At 35.1% G+C, this 20,749-nt stretch overlaps 1 protein-coding gene across 1 annotated transcript in view; it reads left to right on the top strand.

The window, feature by feature from the left end:
* LOC128995062 (oxidative stress-induced growth inhibitor 1-like) overlaps nt 1-20,749 on the top strand; it is a 45,121-nt gene that overhangs the window by 21,598 nt on the left and 2,774 nt on the right. Inside the window, exons 2-8 of the mRNA XM_054419940.1 lie at nt 12,901-12,994; nt 14,701-14,861; nt 16,523-16,693; nt 17,331-17,567; nt 17,873-18,110; nt 18,724-18,890; nt 19,757-19,978. Coding sequence (XP_054275915.1) covers nt 12,934-12,994; nt 14,701-14,861; nt 16,523-16,693; nt 17,331-17,567; nt 17,873-18,110; nt 18,724-18,890; nt 19,757-19,978 — 1,257 coding nt within the window. The 5' untranslated portion in view covers nt 12,901-12,933. The remainder of the gene's footprint in view (nt 1-12,900; nt 12,995-14,700; nt 14,862-16,522; nt 16,694-17,330; nt 17,568-17,872; nt 18,111-18,723; nt 18,891-19,756; nt 19,979-20,749) is intronic.

The raw sequence follows: 20,749 nt of genomic DNA, 5'->3' as shown, positions 1-20,749 counted from the left end.
AACTGTGCGTTGCTATCAACTGAGAGAGGAGAAAGAAAATTTTACTTCGAAAGTAAGATTCTCTGTGCGAGGATCGTTCAACTAAGCTGTATTTGAGGACAACACTTGACCTGGTCCATGTCGATGTGGCACATCTTCCTAGCCAACGTTAAATATTTGTGTGTTTATATACCGTGGTCAACAGCTGTTAAGGGTAAACAGTGTTTGAGGTCAACCACTCAGTTTTTAGTTTTCACTTGCTGACGGAAATCGACTGGCCATAGAGGAAATTCCCCTTACAACATTTGCATCCAATAGAACCGGACCTACAAGTCAGTCTAGGCAAGCAAGGTTAAACGAATCAGTTGATTTATAGCGTTTACAGACATTAAAAACGTTAAATCAAATTATATATTGATTATGATAATCAGTATATAAGATCTTTGATGACCAGGATTGGTTAGCCTAAATTAACCAAAATTATTTTATAGTTCCTCGGTTAAAGTGCTTTTGATTGGTCGTATCGTCGTTCTTGTACAGTGGCAAGAAATCAAGTAAACTTGTAAAATAACTTAAATAAATACCTACGTTATTAACAAACATAAACGTAAACAAGGCCCTAGTTTGTATTTGCTGGAAAAGTAATCAACTGCTTTTGAATAATCTAGATTGGCACACCAAATAGCACCTATCACAAACTTATCCTCAGGTTAAGAAAAAGTAATTTCTGACAGCTAAATTTTCATGTTAATCGTATGTTCAAATTAACTATTCACTTGCTTGTGTTTATTTTTAAGGAGTCTTTTATTTTGTGTTTGAAAATATTAATTAAAATTTGTATTTTCTACTAGTTTAATAGTTTATCCCATCCTTATAAAATATTGTACAACATTGTGATTTAGTATTTCAAACCACTAATGAAATGAGTGACCTCACACCTTTAACTGAACACCTTAATTACACCTTAAACCTTAAATACAAACACCTTAAAGTACACCTTTAATTGAAACGTAGAGTTTACTTTTCTACAAAGTATATTTGGTTTTAATTAAATACTTTATGCTAAGACATTTTTAAAACGCAATAGCTGGCTCATGAATATCTATATATATAAAAGGCAAAGCCCTCACTGACTCACTCACTCACTCACTCATCACTAATTCTCCCACTTCCCATTTACCTAGAAGGCTGAAATTCGGTACACCGATTCTTTGGGCATTAAATAGGAAAACTAAATAGTTTTTATTCTGATCGAGCTTTCGGGCTCCGCCCCAGTGGCTCTGGATTTTCTCATGTTAACCTTATGAGTACTCATATTTAAATGGAATTAAAGAATCTTAACAGCTGTTTCAATTAAACAAGTTGGTTCTGTTCTATGATGTTCAATAGCATTAAAGTTACAAGGATTACCAACAGGGTGCAGCACTATTATTTTTTTAAATTTATGACACAGCTAATTTGCAACCAAAAGGTGAGTGAGCGTAGCGAAAGAACTTCAACCTGGAGGCGAGTTAGCATAGCGAACGAGTTAACCTGAAGGCAAGTGAGCGCAGCGAACGAGCTCCAACCTAAAGGTGAGTGAGCGTAGCGAACGAACTTCAACCAGGACGTGATCAAGCCATGCGAACGAGCTCATCTTGAAAATTAAGAAGTTAAACGGGGCAAAGCCCGCGGGTACAGCTAGTATTGTATAATTTCTTCACGAAACAACTCGTGCCACCCTGCATACTTTGGCCTTCCTCTCAGTAAGTGTATTTCGGTCATGTTCGTGTTTTACCAGGCCAGGAGCGGGGAGGGGGAGAAGTTACCCTTATTTTCTCTGACATGTCATGCATGGTATGTTCTGCCCCACATAGTCTTTATCGGGTTTAAAATAGAGCGTCATCCTATAACTGATCCAGGAATAAATATAAGTATACATTCGTCATTCACATGGGTTTAAAATACGCATCTTGGTGGCGTTCCCATCTTATCATTGTTGCCATACAATATTACTGTTATAGCAATAAATGTTTGTCCTGTGCTGTATACTGACATAAACTCCAAAACATCCTCTTATCTTTATGCTATTGCAGTATCGTAAAAGTATTGTAAACCAACAGAGATTATTGTCAACTGGATGATTGGTATAAGACTGTTTTAAATCATGCCATAAAATGTACACTGCAGTTATGACGCCAATAATGTCATCATTGTATGGAAGAGTATTTTGTGACTGTTAGTTAGCTCATTGTATTTTTGCTTTGATTTACATTGATTTTATTATTGTTATTGCATTTAACCAAGATACAGAGTATGCTGTTTTTATTACTAATTTTCAATATATGCAACTTGGTCAACATTAAGTAGCAAATATCATAGTGTATGTCAACTTAGAGAATGTAGTCTGGAGAACACACTGAGAGTAGCTCATTGTCCTCTTTTTCTATTTGAAGAAATCAATTTGACTACGACGGTCCATGTGCACAAAATTTCTTTCCCGGTATATGGTAATGTTTTTGTGTGCCTAAAAATATTTTCGCATTAACAACTTTGTAAAGCTAATGTAACAGAATACAGTAAACCGTAAAGCAATACATTCAACCCAGAATTTATTTGTAACTGCGTAAAAAGTATTAGCAACAACAAAAATTATTAGAAGTTTATGATAGACTTAAACTTTGTACTGCTGAAGTTTTTATAATGCAAAATCTGTCTTGTACACTGAAAAATTATCTTCATACTAAAAACTCTGTGGAATTAATGTAAAGGAACTTCAAACTTCAAACACAGTAAACCGCAGATAAATCCAGAGGTTATTGACAACAAAAAAGTATTAGCAACAACAACAATTATTACAAGTCTGACCGATTACCTTTGTACCGTCAAAGTTAATGGACCGAGAAAACATAAAACTTGTTTACAAAGCAATATGGGACCAATTAATCTTTATGTAATTGGAGACCAACGAAAATCGGGGCAGCGGCCAAAAGTCGTGGAAAAGTCCCGCCGTGCCAAGGTCGCGCCGTGGTGCAAAAACTAAACCGCCCACCTTATCAGTGCAGACCACGGGCCACCCATGTGACTTATCATCTTATCACTTCCTTCAGAAAAAGTAATCAATGCACGAGGTCGGGTTGATGACAGCTGAGTTTCAGCTGATAGGGGGAGTGACCTTTCTAGATTTGCACGTTTGGTGACTGTTCAGCTAAATTTAGCCTTAGTCTAGTCTCAAATTATGATTCCAAATGGCGTTGAATTTTAGTTATTGAACATTTAGGTTGCGAGCGTGCTTTGGATATTGAATTATTTTACTTGGTTCCATTACAATTCAAAGTTTAAAAATGATTGTTTTCAGTAAAGTTTTGATGCTATTTATAACCTGGTTACTTGCATGTGTAACCGTAATAAGTAAAACGTCAGATGTTGCATTGCATGTTGTAACTTATACAAAGCATCCCCATATCCTCCTTTATCCATGATGGGGGTGGAGGGAGCTGAGTATATAGGCCCTACTCTTACTGTTCATTTATACAAAGAGAACATAGGTGACTAAGCAATTGTGATTCAGAGGAAACTTTACTGCTGCCCAACCATACGGGTTTCCCAGTACTCAATTTCCATAATTATAGGTTCTACCGTATAGTTATCATGTGTCAAGGCCGGATTTAACCGTAGACAACAAAGTCGTGCTTGTTTAACTAATTGTTGCTGTAAAAGCAGACTGAGATGTTACAGCTTACAATAGGCGGAGAAATCTAGTACTTGCATCCTGTATCCCAATTCAATGGCACTACACACCTCAAAAACTCAGTCATACTTGGCTCACAAAAACCATAAACTGCTTTTCGATCATTTATACCCCTAACCAAACTAAATAACAAATCAATTACACACCACCCCGCGAATATTTAACCCCATTCTTTACAGCACTTGAACTATTAATTTGTTATCACCCTGTTGTTCACAACACACCTAGTTATCTCGTAGGTAATGGTTATGGTTACTGATAAGCAGTTCACATTGTACGGTAACCCAGATAAGAGAGGCGAGTCTATTATCTCTTATCAGTTGATACATACATCGTATAAGTCACGTGTCCTACCATGATGCGTCATAATCAGTAACTGTTCAATAGATATTGGTAATGAATATTCTACCGAAATGGGAGATTGTGTTATCGGTGAGTTTAAACTGGTTAAAGTAAATCGGTAAATGGAAAATAATTACAGTACAGTGCAGCATGTAAAGCAAGACGAACAAAGGAAATTTAGTCTAGGGAGAATGGTTAAACAATCAGGCCCATATGGTTATTTAACAAATTAATCTGATCTTTAGGCCATAGGTTGTCTTTAGACTCATATTATGGTTGAGCTAAACCGAGACAAATCTCTACGATGGAGAGGCTAGATAGGGAAACTAATAATCAATAAGAGCATCATCTGTTCCACATATTACAACTTTGGACCGTTTCCTTTCAAAACGTTAAAAAAAATGCCGATGGCGTAGATAGACGATAAAAATAGTCTGGACAAATTCTCGGGTTTGCCTCAGTCGTTAAACTTGAGCTCGGGTCGAAAAAAATCACTTTACGCCCTAGTGACGAAATAAGCCTAATATTAAATTCCCATTGTGATTTCTATCATTACAACTATGAAATACAGTGGAGCCTCTTTAACAAACCCTCGATAACAAATTCACCCTTTATAACTGAATTAACATAATTTATAATTACTTAACATATTTCCAATGCAACTTTTATTCGATTTTCGCTAATAATAGTATACTGGTTCGTTTCAATCATGTTATATTTTTTATATTTTCGATAGCACTGTGAAATATGTTCGATAGGTACGACAATTCAAGACCATTATAACTTTGGTATAGCGTTTGTTTTTACTACAGAAGCTTCTGAGTGCCCTCGGTGGGAGTTATCGGGAAATCGGATTTAAGTTAAGGGATTGCTGTAAGATCATAAGTGAACCCGGAAAATAGCCTGTTACCTATGGACATTTTCCGTTGACTATACTACAACGGCGTTTCCGTTTTTTCTTGCAGCAACGGCTTATTTCATAGGCTGCTAAAATCCAGTTAATTCAATACTGCCGAATCCCGGTCAAGCAAAATGCCAGTTTCTTAGTTTCAATAGGTCAGAAGAGTTGTCAGTTGATGAATTCTGAATTTTTAGAAGTATTTGCGCTCTTGCGATGTATTCCTTTCACACTTTTACAACAAATATATTTTGTTAGTTCCTTAACTTCCCTCTAGTTTAGTTCTCTGAACTGGTGTTGTTTCAGTACAATGTATATGATTACAACTACGTACTCTACTCGAAGTCCGCCAAGTGAAGCTTTACTTGTGGGCGACTGGCGAGAGTCGGTCGATAAACCCGTGTCTATAAATATCCAGACAACTGGACTAGACACCAGAAACTAAACACGAGATACATCGGATACATCAGGCTAGGCACGTCGTCCAACCAGCTCACCTTTGGAGGGAAACTGGTCAAGTTTTGGAGGGAAGCAGGAAATGTTACATCTCCAGGAATGACAATATTGTAATTAATTTGAGCGTGAGAGCCTATACCTATTATTGTTGTTTCTCGGTTTCTTGTTAGTTATACTTGTTCAAGCTTGCACCATTATTTGGTCCGTGTTGGTTTTTGGAAAGATAAAGTGTTAATTAATTTTGCCGTACCGTCTGTACCGGACCGGTTCACTTAGCTTTGCTTGATACTATCCACCATAGTCCTTTTGGGTCCATGTGGACCGAGTCACAAGACTAAAATTTCGCCATTTCCTCAAACAAAAAATAATACGAAATAACTTTGTGTAAATAGTTAGATGTTACGTAATACTGTACACCTAGATAATATGTGGTTTTGAAATAGCAGCCGACTAAAATGTGAAAATTGATTTTAAAAACTATTACTGTACACTAATTACGATTCAGTATGTACATGCATTAACACGTAAATCGACCAATAACTTTGTCACATTTAAACATAGAAAAGTAATAAAACCCTATAAACACCATGGTAAAACTAAAGTTTGTAGTTATTTTCGGATTTCCTTATAGCCTACATTTGGTGCGAGGTTCCGAGTAGGCTTACAGTAGTAGTTAATGATAAGTAGTAGCATTTACTATTATCAAATATTCAATGGTGTGTACAATCAATTGTAGATTACCACACGAGTTACTGCTGTAAACATCGATAGCAGTAGTCATAGCAACTAACTGTGTGTTACAACACACCAGCTGACTTATCACATCACATAGCATCAGCTGTATGTGGTCGATACGATAGTCACGTGATCAATATCAATGCCTACAAGACCTACCAGCACACTTCTGATTCCATTCATGTCTTATAGGGCTTCATTGATTGAAAACAGCTGTTTACCCACGATCTTATCAAAGTGTTCATCACACTGCAGCAAAAACAGTTGTTATAATAAATGCGTTGTGGGTCTGGTGCATTGTCCCTGAAGCGACTCTTGCGATAGTAGCTGAGCGATAGTAGCTCAGCGATAGTAGCTGAGCACTGGTTAGCGTTGTTTCAAATGGGACCATTGTCCTTGACGCGACTGCGACTGGAGCGGCTAGCGGCTGAACACAGCGACTGTAGCGGGTCTGCTCTGAGGGCAGTCAGAGTCGCAGTCGCTGAGCGATTCGTGTTGTGTGTAGACTTGTTTTGCTCGTAATGTCTTCAAAGAAAACAAAACTGTTTTTTAAAGAAGATATCAGATATGTACGTAATATTAAATCGCTACTATTATAAATTATAAATGAAAATACTTTTTAAAAATGCAACGTTTTTAAACGCACTATAAAGTAAAAAATAATTTATAAATATGTGGGGAGAATAAATACTTGTAAGATTAAAAAAAAACGTGGGCGCATGCTGATTTACAATTATCTTTACCTATTGAACTATTATTATCTATTGCATGCACCCCACGTTTTTAGTTTTAAATATTTTAAGTATTTCCCTCCACATATTTATAAATTATTTTTACTTTTTAGTGAGTTTAAAAACGTGGCATTTAAAAAAAAGGATTTTTATTTATAATTTATTTTCTACTTTTTAGTCTTTAATGTGTAAATATGTTAAATCTATTTTATATGGCCTGTTAATACATACCAAACCCTTATTATCTGAAGTCATATGTTTTATATTTCCTTTGAACTGCTTATTTTATATTTAGAATCTCTCGGGAGCAGGACCTGTACCTCTAAGCTTTTCGAACTGTCGAATTTAAGTATTTACGGCTGACTTCAAAATGTAAACATGGAAAATTTGGAAGCCCATGGGGCTTAGCCCAAGGAAAATATGAAAATTAAATGTTATAGTATTACATTGTCATCCATTTGTGAGCTGTGTTCTCTAGTTTCATTTCTCTAGCTGGTCGGGAAGTTAGTTTAAAATTTATTGCAAAGTTTGTACCGGACAAAAAAGCGAGCTAGTAAAAACGTTTTAAAATTAGGAGGTGTCATGGCACTCATAGCACCAATTCACTCGAAAGTCAGCAAACTAATATACAGAATCGCTCTAGAACAATCGCTTCAGGGACAATGACATGGTTAGCTACTATCGCTGAGCTACTATCGCTGAGCTACTATCGCTCAGCTACTATCGCAAGAGTCGCTTCAGGGACAATGCACCTTATTAGCTTCCTCTTTTACTCCCTCTAAAGTCAGCTGTTGTAAACTTCGATTGTACAAAATTCCATGTATCAAAATTATGTACTGTATAGGCCTAATTGGTTTAATCGGTTGTAGCTATTGTTACATTCTTGTCAATATTTTGACATATCGATAGTATAATTTACACTTACACAATCGTAATAGACAAAAATATTCAATCACTAACTAAACAGCCGCTTGTTTGTATTGGAAAAATTGAAAACAAGTTCGAAGTAGTTTTGAGAGGTCATATTTACATGACACGTATTTTCGTTTTCTAACGTAGTTTGTTAAATAATTATACGAGCCGAAAAATATAGTCCATTGGATGGGCAAAAAGTGTATTTTAACGCCCCAGTGATGAATTAATTACAACAACCATCTCTATTTTTGTAGCTTTGTCCGAACTATGTCACTGTTACCAAAATTTAATTCGTTCAGTTGCACGTTTTTTTCTCAGATGCAACAATGAGTTTTGGGGTTTTTATTTATTGTTGACTTTGGTTATACATTTTCCCCCAAAGTGTGATTCTCTTGTTTTTCAAACATTCACACACACCGTGAGAACGGAAAATTGCTTGAGTCTAAATCTCTAACATTGAAATAAGTCAATTTGAATAATAAAAGCTTCAGATAGAGCGGCTCGATTCTACTGTTACATTATTTTAAAATCTCATTCATAAGATTGAAATAAGAGCTATTTATATCCATAGACAATTCTTCCTTGCTACATGCGCATTTTGAGACCTATTTTGAAATAAACTTGTTATATATGGTAACAATTCTGATAGCTATGAGCACTCTCCATTTCTGTGTTTATTTGAACGTTTATGAATAATAGATAGTTTTAAATTTGTATATAACCTTTGGGATAGCCATAAACATTCCCCGTTCAACACAACTTCACGAATCCAGCGACTAATTTATGAACAAAACTGATCACTTTATTTTTAAATTTTAAACAATTATGTGTCCTAAATTTTGAGTAACTCATTACTAAAGAAACTCACATGACCTGCGAATCTGTACAATCATAATCATATGTGACCCTTTGATAACACGATGCTCGGTCAACTATCTTTCCCATAAATTTACACGTAGTCTACAATGGAATCCCTTCGGCAAAAGGTTATCTGAAAGGTTTTTGTTCTTGAACTCTCGGATAAGTAAAGCGTGTTGATAGCAGTAGTGAAATGGACGAGAATGAAATCACGAATGAATAAATATTCACTTAATCTTGCTGGATAAAATTGCCAATTTTCTTTACAATAATATGAATACTTTGTTTTAACGTTTAGATGGGATGGTTGATATCACACTAGGTTTGTGTGAATTGTAGGTCCCTATCAAAACAGTCTTCACCCCAATAAGTGTGTCTGAAGACAGTGTAGTTCTCAAATTAAATCTTTAAGAGTCAAAGCATAGATTGGAGTTATTTCCGATGTATATGAAACATAATATGAAAGCACGACAGCAGTCGTAATTTTTATCTAATTCTTACTTTGTGTGACCTTTCGGTTATAGATTCATTGGAAGCTGTAAGCTGTGATCCAGGTTTTGGGGGTTTTATTACTATTTAAAAACAAATATTAATCATGTTATTGAAAATGATTATGATTATAAAAATATGATAAGTTTGAAAAACGGTTAAAATACTCTGATTAGTGATTGGTACAAACTTGATGAGTTTGAGTTGGGAAAAACTCTTTTTCGTCTTTTAGCGAATTTTCCATATAGGGAATAAGCTATTACCGTAGTACGCATGGTAAGACCTGGATCCGGGACCGATTTACTATTTTCATTTTGAGGTCCCTAGAGTCAAAAACATCACCAGTTCAAATTCATATTTATAGTATAAACGTGTGAACCTACATATTCGTGAACTAGCATGATCGGACTATGGTAGCGAGGTTTTATGGGGTAAAAATATATTTTCCTCGTTTTTCATCCTCAAAACATAAAATTTCCCAATTTCTCTACGAACCATTTTGAAAAGCTTAAAAAATAAATAATTTAATATATTGAAGTGTTTTTGTATGGTTGTTGGTTGCGGATAGAATGCCCTAAAAACACTAAATTTCACAATTTCTTTCCTAACCATTTTGTAGAGCTTAAAAAAACAAATAATTTAGTATATTGAAGCGTTATTATGTGCCTAATGGTTTCGGAGAAAATCCTAAAAAATTGTAAATTTAAAATTCCCATGTTATTCTCATGGCGAATTTGTCAACTGTTGTAGTTTTCTTGTTTATGAACATGTTTTTATTAAATTTGGAAAATACATTCATTTCTTACTAAAGTATTACGATTTTACAACAAAAAACACTATTTTACCCTCCCTGTTGCAGAAACCTAATTACTCGTTAAACTAATTCTATTTAAATAGGGGATAAATGCGATTTTTTAAGGAGACATTTTAGTGTAAATCTAAACCGGCAAATGGAAATTCGCTTACTCTGCAGGTTTTCTGCAGCGGGGGTATTTTAGCCTAGCAACAGTTTTCTCACCTCTAACATCGTCGCTGATTGAATTTTTCGTGTTGAACTTGCTCCCCAAAACCTCCCTAGATAAAACCTTTGACGGATTCTCATCGTTTATTTTCCATTTAATTTTTTTTTTTATTTTACCGCCCTTTTTTACTTTGTTCAATGGGGGGGGGTTGTTATTTTTCTGCTTACTGTGAAAATACTGAAACAGTTGACAACCTTTGCTACAAGCATACGAGGTCAGTGGTTGTCGAGGAAAGGTTAGTTGAAGCGTTGAAGATAGCGATCAATTGTTTACAGATAAGCTGGTATATCCCGCTCTAACTAAGTTCAAGGTTAAAGTCAATTAAAATCAACAGCTGGATCCCCCTCCTATCTTGCTCGTTAACCATTGTTCGTAATTATTCAAGAGTTACTCAATTAAAGTCAATTAGCGCCAACTGGGAATTTTAAACGGTGCAAACTGCATCACATAATTGATATGAGTTGGAGTAAAGCAATTGTTATAATCGATTTCAATTTTGCATTTGTTTGGATTATTTGATCAATTTGGATCGTTAAGTGTACATTTTTAAGGTTGATTTATGTTGTAAATTTATTAGTAGTAAGGTTATTTTTTAACAAATGACACACATACAACGATCCTTATCTATCCCACGAGTTCCCGAATATCCCATAGTCGACATTAATATCCCAGAAGGAATCGATTCAACAATCTGCCCAAGGTTTCGTTATGGGTAGGGTAATATCCCACAGTCCATTTCCCCATTATCGGGATAAATACCCTGCAAGTGGGAACACAGCTGATCGATTATACCAGAACCAGACACCTGGTGAATGTTGTTGGAAAGGTCATGGTGTCATTCATTATTTATCTCGAGGAAGGCTGGCGTGCTATCGACCATTATACAGGGTGTTCCTTAACGCGTTGAACAGCATTTTATTACTTCTAGACAGCAATGCACATTTTAAACTGGATATAATAATTCATTAAAATAAAATCGAATGTGATTAGCCTATTTGTGTAGTTATGTTACTGACTAAGATCAGCTGATGTTCTTTATATCCAGACATTAATGCAAAACTCAATGACAATCAATAGCGTTATACAATTAATTTTGAACCACCAAAAGCTACAGACCTATCAATGCTGATATTTTTTTTGTGTTTAGGCGGTTCGATAGAAAGAGATGACAGTAGCTTTTTGTTGGTTCGAAATTAGAGTTGTCAATGATGATTCAGCATTTAATAATAGCTTTTATTAAAGAGCAAAGTTACATAAGTTATTGGATTCGGTCCACATCAATTGTCTTAGTAGCGACACAATTTCACAATAGTTGGATACTACTGTAGTTTTAAATGTGATTTTAAAACCAACTCATAGCGTTTAAAACGCCTTCAACAAATTAAAAAGTAGACTCAAAGTGTCTAGTTTAAGGTTCTTAAATTTCAACTTTTTAAAACATAAATTCGTCAGTAAATGCACATAAAACTTTTCTCAGTTCGTCGACGTTCGCAAAACTCGAATAACAACTCGTTGTGTATTGTATGATATTGTTTGAAGTTTGAAGTTTGTCTATAACTTTTCACGAAAGTGAATTATTGTGATATACAATACTGTTCGTTATTTCATAGTAAAACAGTGTGTATATAATCAATTGTGAAACGTTGAAGGGTAAATACACGTAAAAACAAACTAGGTGAATTACCCAGAAACACTCTGGGTTGAAATTGCGTTTCTTCCCAAAACTCTTGCATAAACATAACACACACGTGGTATGGTGGCCGATGCCAATCACTCGTTTTGTACTCTATTGCAAATAACGTTGGCTCTGCTCTAACATTGTTGTGACTACAGTAGTTTGTTTAAGCTCAGAGCTATATTTTTCATGTTGTGTTTTATTTTCGAAAAATACAAATGTTTTCTGTATGGGACTTCTAGATTTTAAACTGAATTATGCCACTGACTATAAACCATTGCTGTACATACATATGAAAATGCCCAATTTTCATTACTGCCATCTTGTAAAGCTTAAAAACAAATCATGCATATTGAAGTATTGTTGTTAAATTAAACGTTACGTAGACAATTCAGAAAAACTGTACATTCAAGATCCCCGTGTTTATCTTATGGAGAAAATGAAAACTTATGTAGTTTTCTTGTTTATGGATGCATGATGATCAAATTTGGTAAATTTATTATTTTATCTTATACTATTAACATTTTGTCAAATTACGTTCCCCGTAACAGAAAACCTAGGTATCTAATGTTATTAAAAATGGGAAATAAACATGTCTTGTTATTGGAAATATTTTAGTAAAAATTCAATCTGAAAAATTTAAATTCGAGTCTGCAGGTTTGTTGTGGCGAGGGTATTCTTTTAAATTTCAATACGTACGATTCTTGTTTATCACAGGCTGTACTAATACACAATATTGGGTTATAGCATGAACAAAATTAAATCAAAATTAAAAGTCTATTGCTATAGCGGACAAATTTTACTTATCAGAATTACTTGGAACTAATTAAAACACAAACCAGATTACATAATATCTATAAGGGCTAAGTGTTGTAATTGATCTTGAGGAAGGAAATGATTCGACAATTTATTTTATCGCAGCGATGTTTACAATATGATAGAATGTATCATCTATCAGCTTAGTAGCTTACCCCCTCTTCATTACAATCGCGAAAGATAACCTAGTGCTTAAGAGCGCCGCGGCTCTCGTGGGCCTGGCAGTCTGTCTGAAAATAGCGTTTGTGTTACAGGGGAAACAGCTGATCTGGTCATCATATTGCAAAATGAGGGACTTGAACTGCAACTCCGCTTGTGACGCTGTCTACAAAGAAGTGGTGGTTATCGGTAAGTAATGTGAATATCAATCAATAAAAATATCCTTTATTCATTTAAGTACAATTGTACAGGAATAGAGTCAGATCTTACAAAATAAAACGTTTTACATTGAACTAAAAATAAGACAGAATAATTATTTTATTTGTTCTCCCAAAACTCTTCAAGAGAATAAGGGGCAATTTTAATCAAATACCATACTGTTTGAATATATTCTTTGTAAAGTTCAATTATTAATTGTGAATAGCAAAATGGAGTGTTTTGATTTGTGGTTGTGCAATTTAGTAAATCCATGTTGCATGTTAAGTGAAAGTTCCAATATAGGGGGATTTCTACATATTTAGAGAATTTCCCAGAGATTAAGCTATTAATTACTGGTATTTAATCTTGATCACATAAGTCAATAGTAGAACTTAAACATTTGAATCAATTTGGAAAACACTCCCATTAGATGAAAGAAAATGTTAAAACTTGATATTATTTTAGAAGGGGTTTATTACTGATTTTTAAATATTTTAATTTTATTATCTATGCATTTTCTTACGAATAGCCAACATTTTTATAGTTATGTAAGCAAGTAATTAAAATAGAACTATTCATATTGAATCGTGTTTTAAGTCTTTAGACTGATAGGTACATGACATGTTTGTGATTTGTTTTGCAATTCACATGATTTATAAATTATTTTATTAATGAAAGTTGTTCATTATTATCTGATTATATTATCTCTGATTGAATAGGTCATGAGTTAATCAATTAAAAAAAAAACCGGTAGTATTGTCAATGAGTATATACATTTCCTCCTGAAATTTAGTGTTTATTGTTACCAGCGATGGAAGATTTTTTAAACTAGTCAGGTAGTGTTAGGCAGTTTGAATTGGTTGTGCAAGAAACCTCTTCAGATAGGTAGGGTAAACAAAACAAATGAAGTACATTGTATTTTAAAAGGGTTTAATATGCATTTCAAAGAGTTGAATTTTGTTTTCAATGCATTTTTAACCTCATTGTGACAGTTTTTTTTAGCTTTATAAGTAGTTACTCATTGTCTAATGAACATGTTTAAAGTTAGAGGCACCACACAATATAAATAATTGTAACATAACACACAATACTAAACACAATAACATACCATAATAATTGATAACTTTCTTGTAATGTTTGCAATATTATATTGTAATAATGCATTGTACATTTCAGCTTTGTTTTTTTTTATTTATGCATTTTTCATTTCATTTATCATTGATGAGTTATGTGAGTTATGATATTGTTCTGTTGTTTAAAATAAGCCAAAGTTGAAAATAATAATGTTGTTTAATATGTCTTGACTATTTAACCCACATAAATTGATTAATTAATTATTTAAAACTTTGTTGCAGTGTTTGCAATATGTTCTTCTTATATTTTTATTCAATTTGGTCTAACCGTGATACGAGTTTAATGAGTTCAGGTACTGGGCATTCTCTACCAAAGTTTTATTAAATGTTTTGTATAAAGTGAAGTGATAAGTGATGAATTCATGGCGGTGAGGTTGTGGGTTTCCATCTCACATCTCGGTGCCTGCACAAACATTTAACAGTACCGCTACGTTCATCTTGTACTGTTCTGTATAAACCTTTGCTTTGCTGGATACGTTCCACACATGAGCTGAGGACCATGTGAACTGGCAAACACAAGGTTAAAACAGGCCACAGACTGTTATCATGGTTGTTGTATTGCAGGTAACGGACCATCAGCCCTAGGTCTGTCATACATGTTAGCCGGACATTTGCCGTACTACAATGGCCTACCTCATCCGACAGACGATATGTTGACAGCTAGACTACAAGCTATTTCCACCACACGACCACTCTTTACACAGGACTTGGAGTTTCTATCACAGGTAGGGTTGTACATCATATTACTAAAGTTAGGAAATTGATTGATTAGCTATGACTGCAACACTTGCGTTGTCATAGCTTGAACCATTTGAAAATTAGTTGGGACCAAAAGATTGTGGGTGAAATAAATAGCAACTTCTGAAGCTTTTGTGTGTGACCTGATTTAGTATGGATTTTTGTTTGGCAGCTGAAAAAAAATGCCAATGGTGTTTAAAATATACAACATTTTAGCTAAGCATCGTTAATTTATCATGTTTAAAGAGGGATCTACTATTGTTAAGACATTTACCCCAAGTACAATTACTCAAGATTTTAGCACGGCTAGAATTATCTCTGACAGCTAGCAAAAGAAGCCACACAATATAGGATTAGTTAGACATGACCTATTTTATCATGAAGATTACTGTATAGAGAAATCATATAAATAATCCATCTTTAACCTGCTTGGTATCAGTTTTCTATTACTGTAAGGATCCACATTACCTCCCCTGTTTAAATGTGTACATTAACTTTTCTGTCTCCAATATATAATTTCAATCTAGATTAAAAGTTAAGGTTTTGTACTACACAAGATTGGGTTTTAAAATCTTCTTAAGAAATACTGGTGTCACAAGACTTAGCATTGCAAGTGATCTAGGGTGAGAGGGTAAATATTAGCTAAGGGTTGGCCGGAGGATGATGCGAGGTTAATGTGTGTGTCTTTCTAAAAATAAAAATATCTTTCGTTAGTAAATCATTCAGGGACGGACATCATTTAGAAGATAAAATTCCTTAGGAAACTTCTTAGTAACTTGCCCTTTGATCCATTCTCTACAGAGGTTGAGCTATGGTTTTTATTGGAACAGAAAAAAGTTAACAGCACAGTTGTTTCAGTCCAAATCTTCAGTCCAAAACTCAAAATGGCTTTTCATGTAATTTTTGGGGACCCTCACTAATTGTGTTAACACACCAGAACTAACAACTAAAAAGTACAGTGAATCCAGACAAAATTTAAACACTTTAAAATAAAAACCTTTTGAAACATTATTAACATTAATTTGGTAATGACTTCAACAGTATGTCATTCTTGTGTTTGTTTTCAAAATTTCAACCATAAACAGTTATTATTAACCATAGAATTTTCCATTCTGGGCATGATAGATAATCAATAAATGACATAGTAGCAAGCTGATATCATGAGCATATTTCATAACATGTAAACATTCTAAAGTTCACAGTTTATTATTGTTTACTAATGATTCTGATGTTATCATCCGTAACAGTTAAAGATTAATGCCAATGCAATAGTGATGTTTCTGTTCCAAGATAATGAGTGGTTTTGTTTTAGCAATGTTCCATGTTTTGGTAATGTGTGGAAATTATTCAACGACATGCTATGCTATGTGGTATGGGTGTTTTCCATTACTATGTAAATGAAACGATATTAACTTTTTATGTCCTTGTAACAGTTGAATATAATAATGGGAGGAGGTATGTTTTCATAGATCAAGACAAAATAATAGCTCCATGAATCCTTATGTCATATTCAAATTACAAGTATGGAAACCTTTATAATGCCAAATCTATTTATACTTTACAACAGTTGATATTTTTACTCCACCTAATTTGTTTATTCATCCTACTGAGTTGCTAGGTATTAATATCTGTAATGTTTCCCTTGCAGGGTCTGGAGGGCAGGTCTACCAACCCGGTGTCCGTACTGATGGATCACCTGACCCATCCTGCAGCAGACCTGGGTCTAGACACTCCTCCATTGGTGGAGTGGAGACCTCACCCGGACAGTGCGGTAGACCACATAGTGCTCGGGAAGGGGCCACCCGGCGGAGCTTGGCAGGTAAGGAATAGAGTAGAATAAAAATTATTTCTCACAAATTTTTACTAAAAACGTTTCGTTATTATAGATAAAGCCCAAGGTTTTTGTGGCTTGATTTTTTTTAAATTGGTTAACTGATTTTTTTGACTGTGATACGATACTGCAATACAGTATCAGGTGTAGATATTGCCGTCAAGACAATAAAGACTATAAAAAACTATTGTTTTTGCACATTTTATCTTCAAATATTTAGAAAGGGTGCTAAGTCTAGGTCTGCTTATATAGTTCTTAAGCTTAAGCTTAAAAACATAACTCTTGAACCTCGTTTGGGCAGCCAAACTGTTGTAGTGCTCACTTTTAAATCTGATGGTTTAGCCGGTTCGCTTTGAAGCGAGTTATACTCTGGACCTATATACAATTTTGGCTATAAATTAAAATTAATTTAATGAACTAAGGGTCTATGTTAGATAGTAAAGATCATTTTTTGAAGTGTTTCTTTACAAAAACATAAGAAATGCCAATAGTGTGAATAAACCTAGAAAAAAGAGAATCATAATTTTGCTGCATTCTCGCCATATGTCCATTATCATCTGCATTATGTGCTTATGATTATGTGCATTATCACTTCATGTCCTAACCTAACATGCAATGCTTCCAGGCAATGGACGGCAATGTGTTGACAATCAGCTTGTCCTCGTGGATGGAGTTGCCCGGACTGGAGTTCCGTAGGTGGGAGATGCTCCACAACGGAGGCACGTCCACGACAGTGCGACGTGTTCCTGTCGCAAGTGTGGCAGCTTACTACCGCGACTACGTGCGACTCATGAGGCTGGGAAAGTACCTGCGTAACAACGTGGTCGTCACCTCCGTCCGTCGTTTGCCTCCTCTGAACCTGGTAAGTTTATGCTCTCAATTAAATTAACTCTTTTGGAGGTTTTATCAGATTACAAAGGAAGCCCCTAATCAATATATAATACAATATTAGAATAGTCTTTTAGAGTAGAATGTGTAGTTTGAGTAGTGGTTAGCATTTAGGACTTCGGTACGAGAGAGTTAGGTTCAATCCAATAAAAACTACTTAGGGGTTATGACTGCTTTCCCCAAATATTTCATGTGATTCTTTATTTCAATATGCCACTGATGTGCCCTTTTACATCTAAAATATTTTTGACATGAAATTGATTAAAACTGCTTTTCCAGAACAAGGATTGCTCGTGTGCGTCAGCGCAGTGGTCGGTGGAAGGTTACGACACTGAGACCCACAAGCCATTCAGCTATGTCTGTCGCTCTGTCGTGATGGCAACAGGGTCAACAGACCAGCCGAACAGACTCTGCGTACCTGGGGAGATGGATAACACGTCGTGGGTGTTCCATGACTTGGCTGCTTTTGAGAAGGCTCTCGCGCAGTTTGTCAAGGACAACCCGGGAATCAAGGATGGTGAGTAACTGGGATAGTTATAAGGTGTTATGGTATATAGTTTTATCTTATGTTTATTTCTTCCACAGTTAGAAAGAAATAATCATTTTGAATCAATTAGAATAATAAAATTGATGAAATGAAAAACTACTTCATTTAAGAGACGAAGCAACAGTAGTATATGCAACCAAATTGCTTAACCTGTAAAACATTAATCAAAATATTCACTTGAATGAATTAAAATCTATAAAATATTTTACAAACATGATGAAATCAAAATATGTATAGTCCTTCCCTTAAAAAAACTACATAACACAATTAATTGTTAAACAAATGGAACTGTTGCAAAAGATCCATAATCTCCAGAGCAAATTATATTTATTAAATGTTTTATTAGAAGCGCCTGCAGCAGGGTTGCCACCTGAGGTCAGGAAAAAATCGGGACATTGCCCCCCTCCCTCCTGGACCAACATAGGCTTAAATACTGGCATAAGGAAGCAGAATCGGGACGGGTGGCAACCCTGGCCTGCAGCCATCGGGCTACATCTAAAAAAATCTCATTCTCCAACTCACTTCACCTTAAAACACTTACCCGAATATGTAGGCATTGCATTAATCTGATCTCTCTGTATAGGTTCTCGCAGTGTCGACCCAGTCTGTGTAGTTGGTGCTGGACTCAGTGCAGCAGACGCAGTGTTGGCTTGCAGGTTCCACTCGGTTCCACTGATCCATGTTTTCCGACGCAGTGGAATCTCCCCCGAACATGCTTTACCTGAGAACATGTATCCTGAATACCACAAGGTAGTTACTACACACCAGTTCTTACACTATTAAATTATAAATTTAGACTTGTAATGAATGTGGCAGGTTGGATTCTAACCGTCTCTACCGAACATGTTCATTTATGTGTTGTAAGTTTTCTATATTGAATAAAGTTTGCTTGGGTGATGAATGGTTTAGTCCAAACTAACGTAACACTGTAGAATGAATGTGCCATTGAGTACATTTTTTATGTGACTATTTTAATCACACTTAAAAAATATAAACCTGCTTTTGTTTGAATTGTAAAAAAGAAAATTAAAACTATGATTTAGTGTGGGGACTTAACTATTCTCTAATTGATTTCAAAAATGAGTTTGTTTATTGTATTGTGTATATAGATAGCAGATGACTTGACATTCTCACTTCTTTAAGCTCACTTCTCTGTTTGCACTAATATGATTCACAAACTGACTTATGGAAAGCAAAGTTTATCATATTGTGAAATCAAATTAACCTATCACAGTAAAAGTAAGTTGGTCTTAATTGTGGTGTCTTAACTAATTTGTGAGTAACAAAAATAGGTTTCAAGCTTGTTAAATTTTATGCCCCTGATGCCAAAGTGGTAAAGTATCAGCTCAATAGTTCTTTCAGTTTTTGTATGCTTTTGTAAGAAACTATTGGAAATATGTGCAGTATGTTTGTTCTGTGAATAACTTAGACCTAGGTAGCTGAGTGGATATAGTGCTCGTTCAGTATCAGTTTAATCTTGAGAGAAGTCTAAATCTTTAACATTTGTCTAAGCTGTCCTTGATTATTGGGATTTTATTAAAATGATCCTGACTAAGGAACCAGCTGATCTTAGGCATGTTCTTGGGTGTATGAATCTAATCTAATCCTTGCTGCAGGTCCGTGAGATGATGAATGCAGGAGGTCGAGGGTACGCAGGCTACGAGGCCTACCCTCACCACCGAGTCACTCACATTGCCTCCGACAGCCACAAGGTGTCCATCAGTTCACCTTCGGGCCACCAGAGTGTGCTACAAGCCTCGCTCATGGTCATCCTCATAGGATCTCGTCCGGACTTGTCGTTCCTCCCAGCGGAGTTCCACGACGGTCAGACTCTCGCAGTAAGTGTACAATTTTCATTACTTAGAGGATTGAAATTTGTTCATCATATAGTTTTATGAGAAAATCTCCAAGTATTGGTACTTTAGAAACTTTAAAATTAAATTTTAGTTCACTGCAAGTCAGTTAGTGATGTAATTATCCATTATTTAAGATGGGGACGACACTATGTGCGTATTTGAACCCAAATACGAATGAAGGTTGAGTGTAAGATGAGTGGTGCGATCTTGTAGTCTTGTTGGTGACTAAGGCCAACATGTTCCTTAGACTCAGCTGTTAATTAATAGCCCATACAGCCTATGGCAAGTAAGGGGCCTACGGTTTATGGTGGAATCCGAACCACATTATTCCTTGTAATTAACGAATTGGTCTAATTATCAGGATAGTACTGCGAATAGTCGTTAGTACCCACTAGCGGGGACGTTAATCCACACCCGGGAGCATCGCATCCACAGTGCATGCATATAAATATCCTATATATATATGTGTGATCTAAACAGGCAATGCATCATTTTCTTGATAATTAATTTGACACCATTGATCCGTATAGCCAAACAGACTTTTGTTTTTCATCCAGGAAAGTAGTTTAGTTCAGTATTGTTATTGTGAACCAAATTATTTAACTATATAATTAGAATTGCATCTCTTTCAAAATATTATAAAATATTTTAAAACTTCACTACACTTAGGGCTTTTTCTTATTTATTTGACCCAAACCCATTAAAATCCCTGAAAAGTTGTATATCTATGTTGGATAGTTGTTTTGTTAGAGT

The sequence above is a fragment of the Macrosteles quadrilineatus genome, unplaced genomic scaffold (assembly GCF_028750875.1).
Source record: "Macrosteles quadrilineatus isolate MER2022 unplaced genomic scaffold, UCM_ALF_1.0 Scaffold_5__1_contigs__length_97177068, whole genome shotgun sequence".
Taxonomy (NCBI): domain Eukaryota; kingdom Metazoa; phylum Arthropoda; class Insecta; order Hemiptera; family Cicadellidae; genus Macrosteles; species Macrosteles quadrilineatus.
The sequence above is the reverse complement of the archived record's forward strand: the minus strand, read 5'-3'. Positions and strand labels throughout refer to the sequence as shown.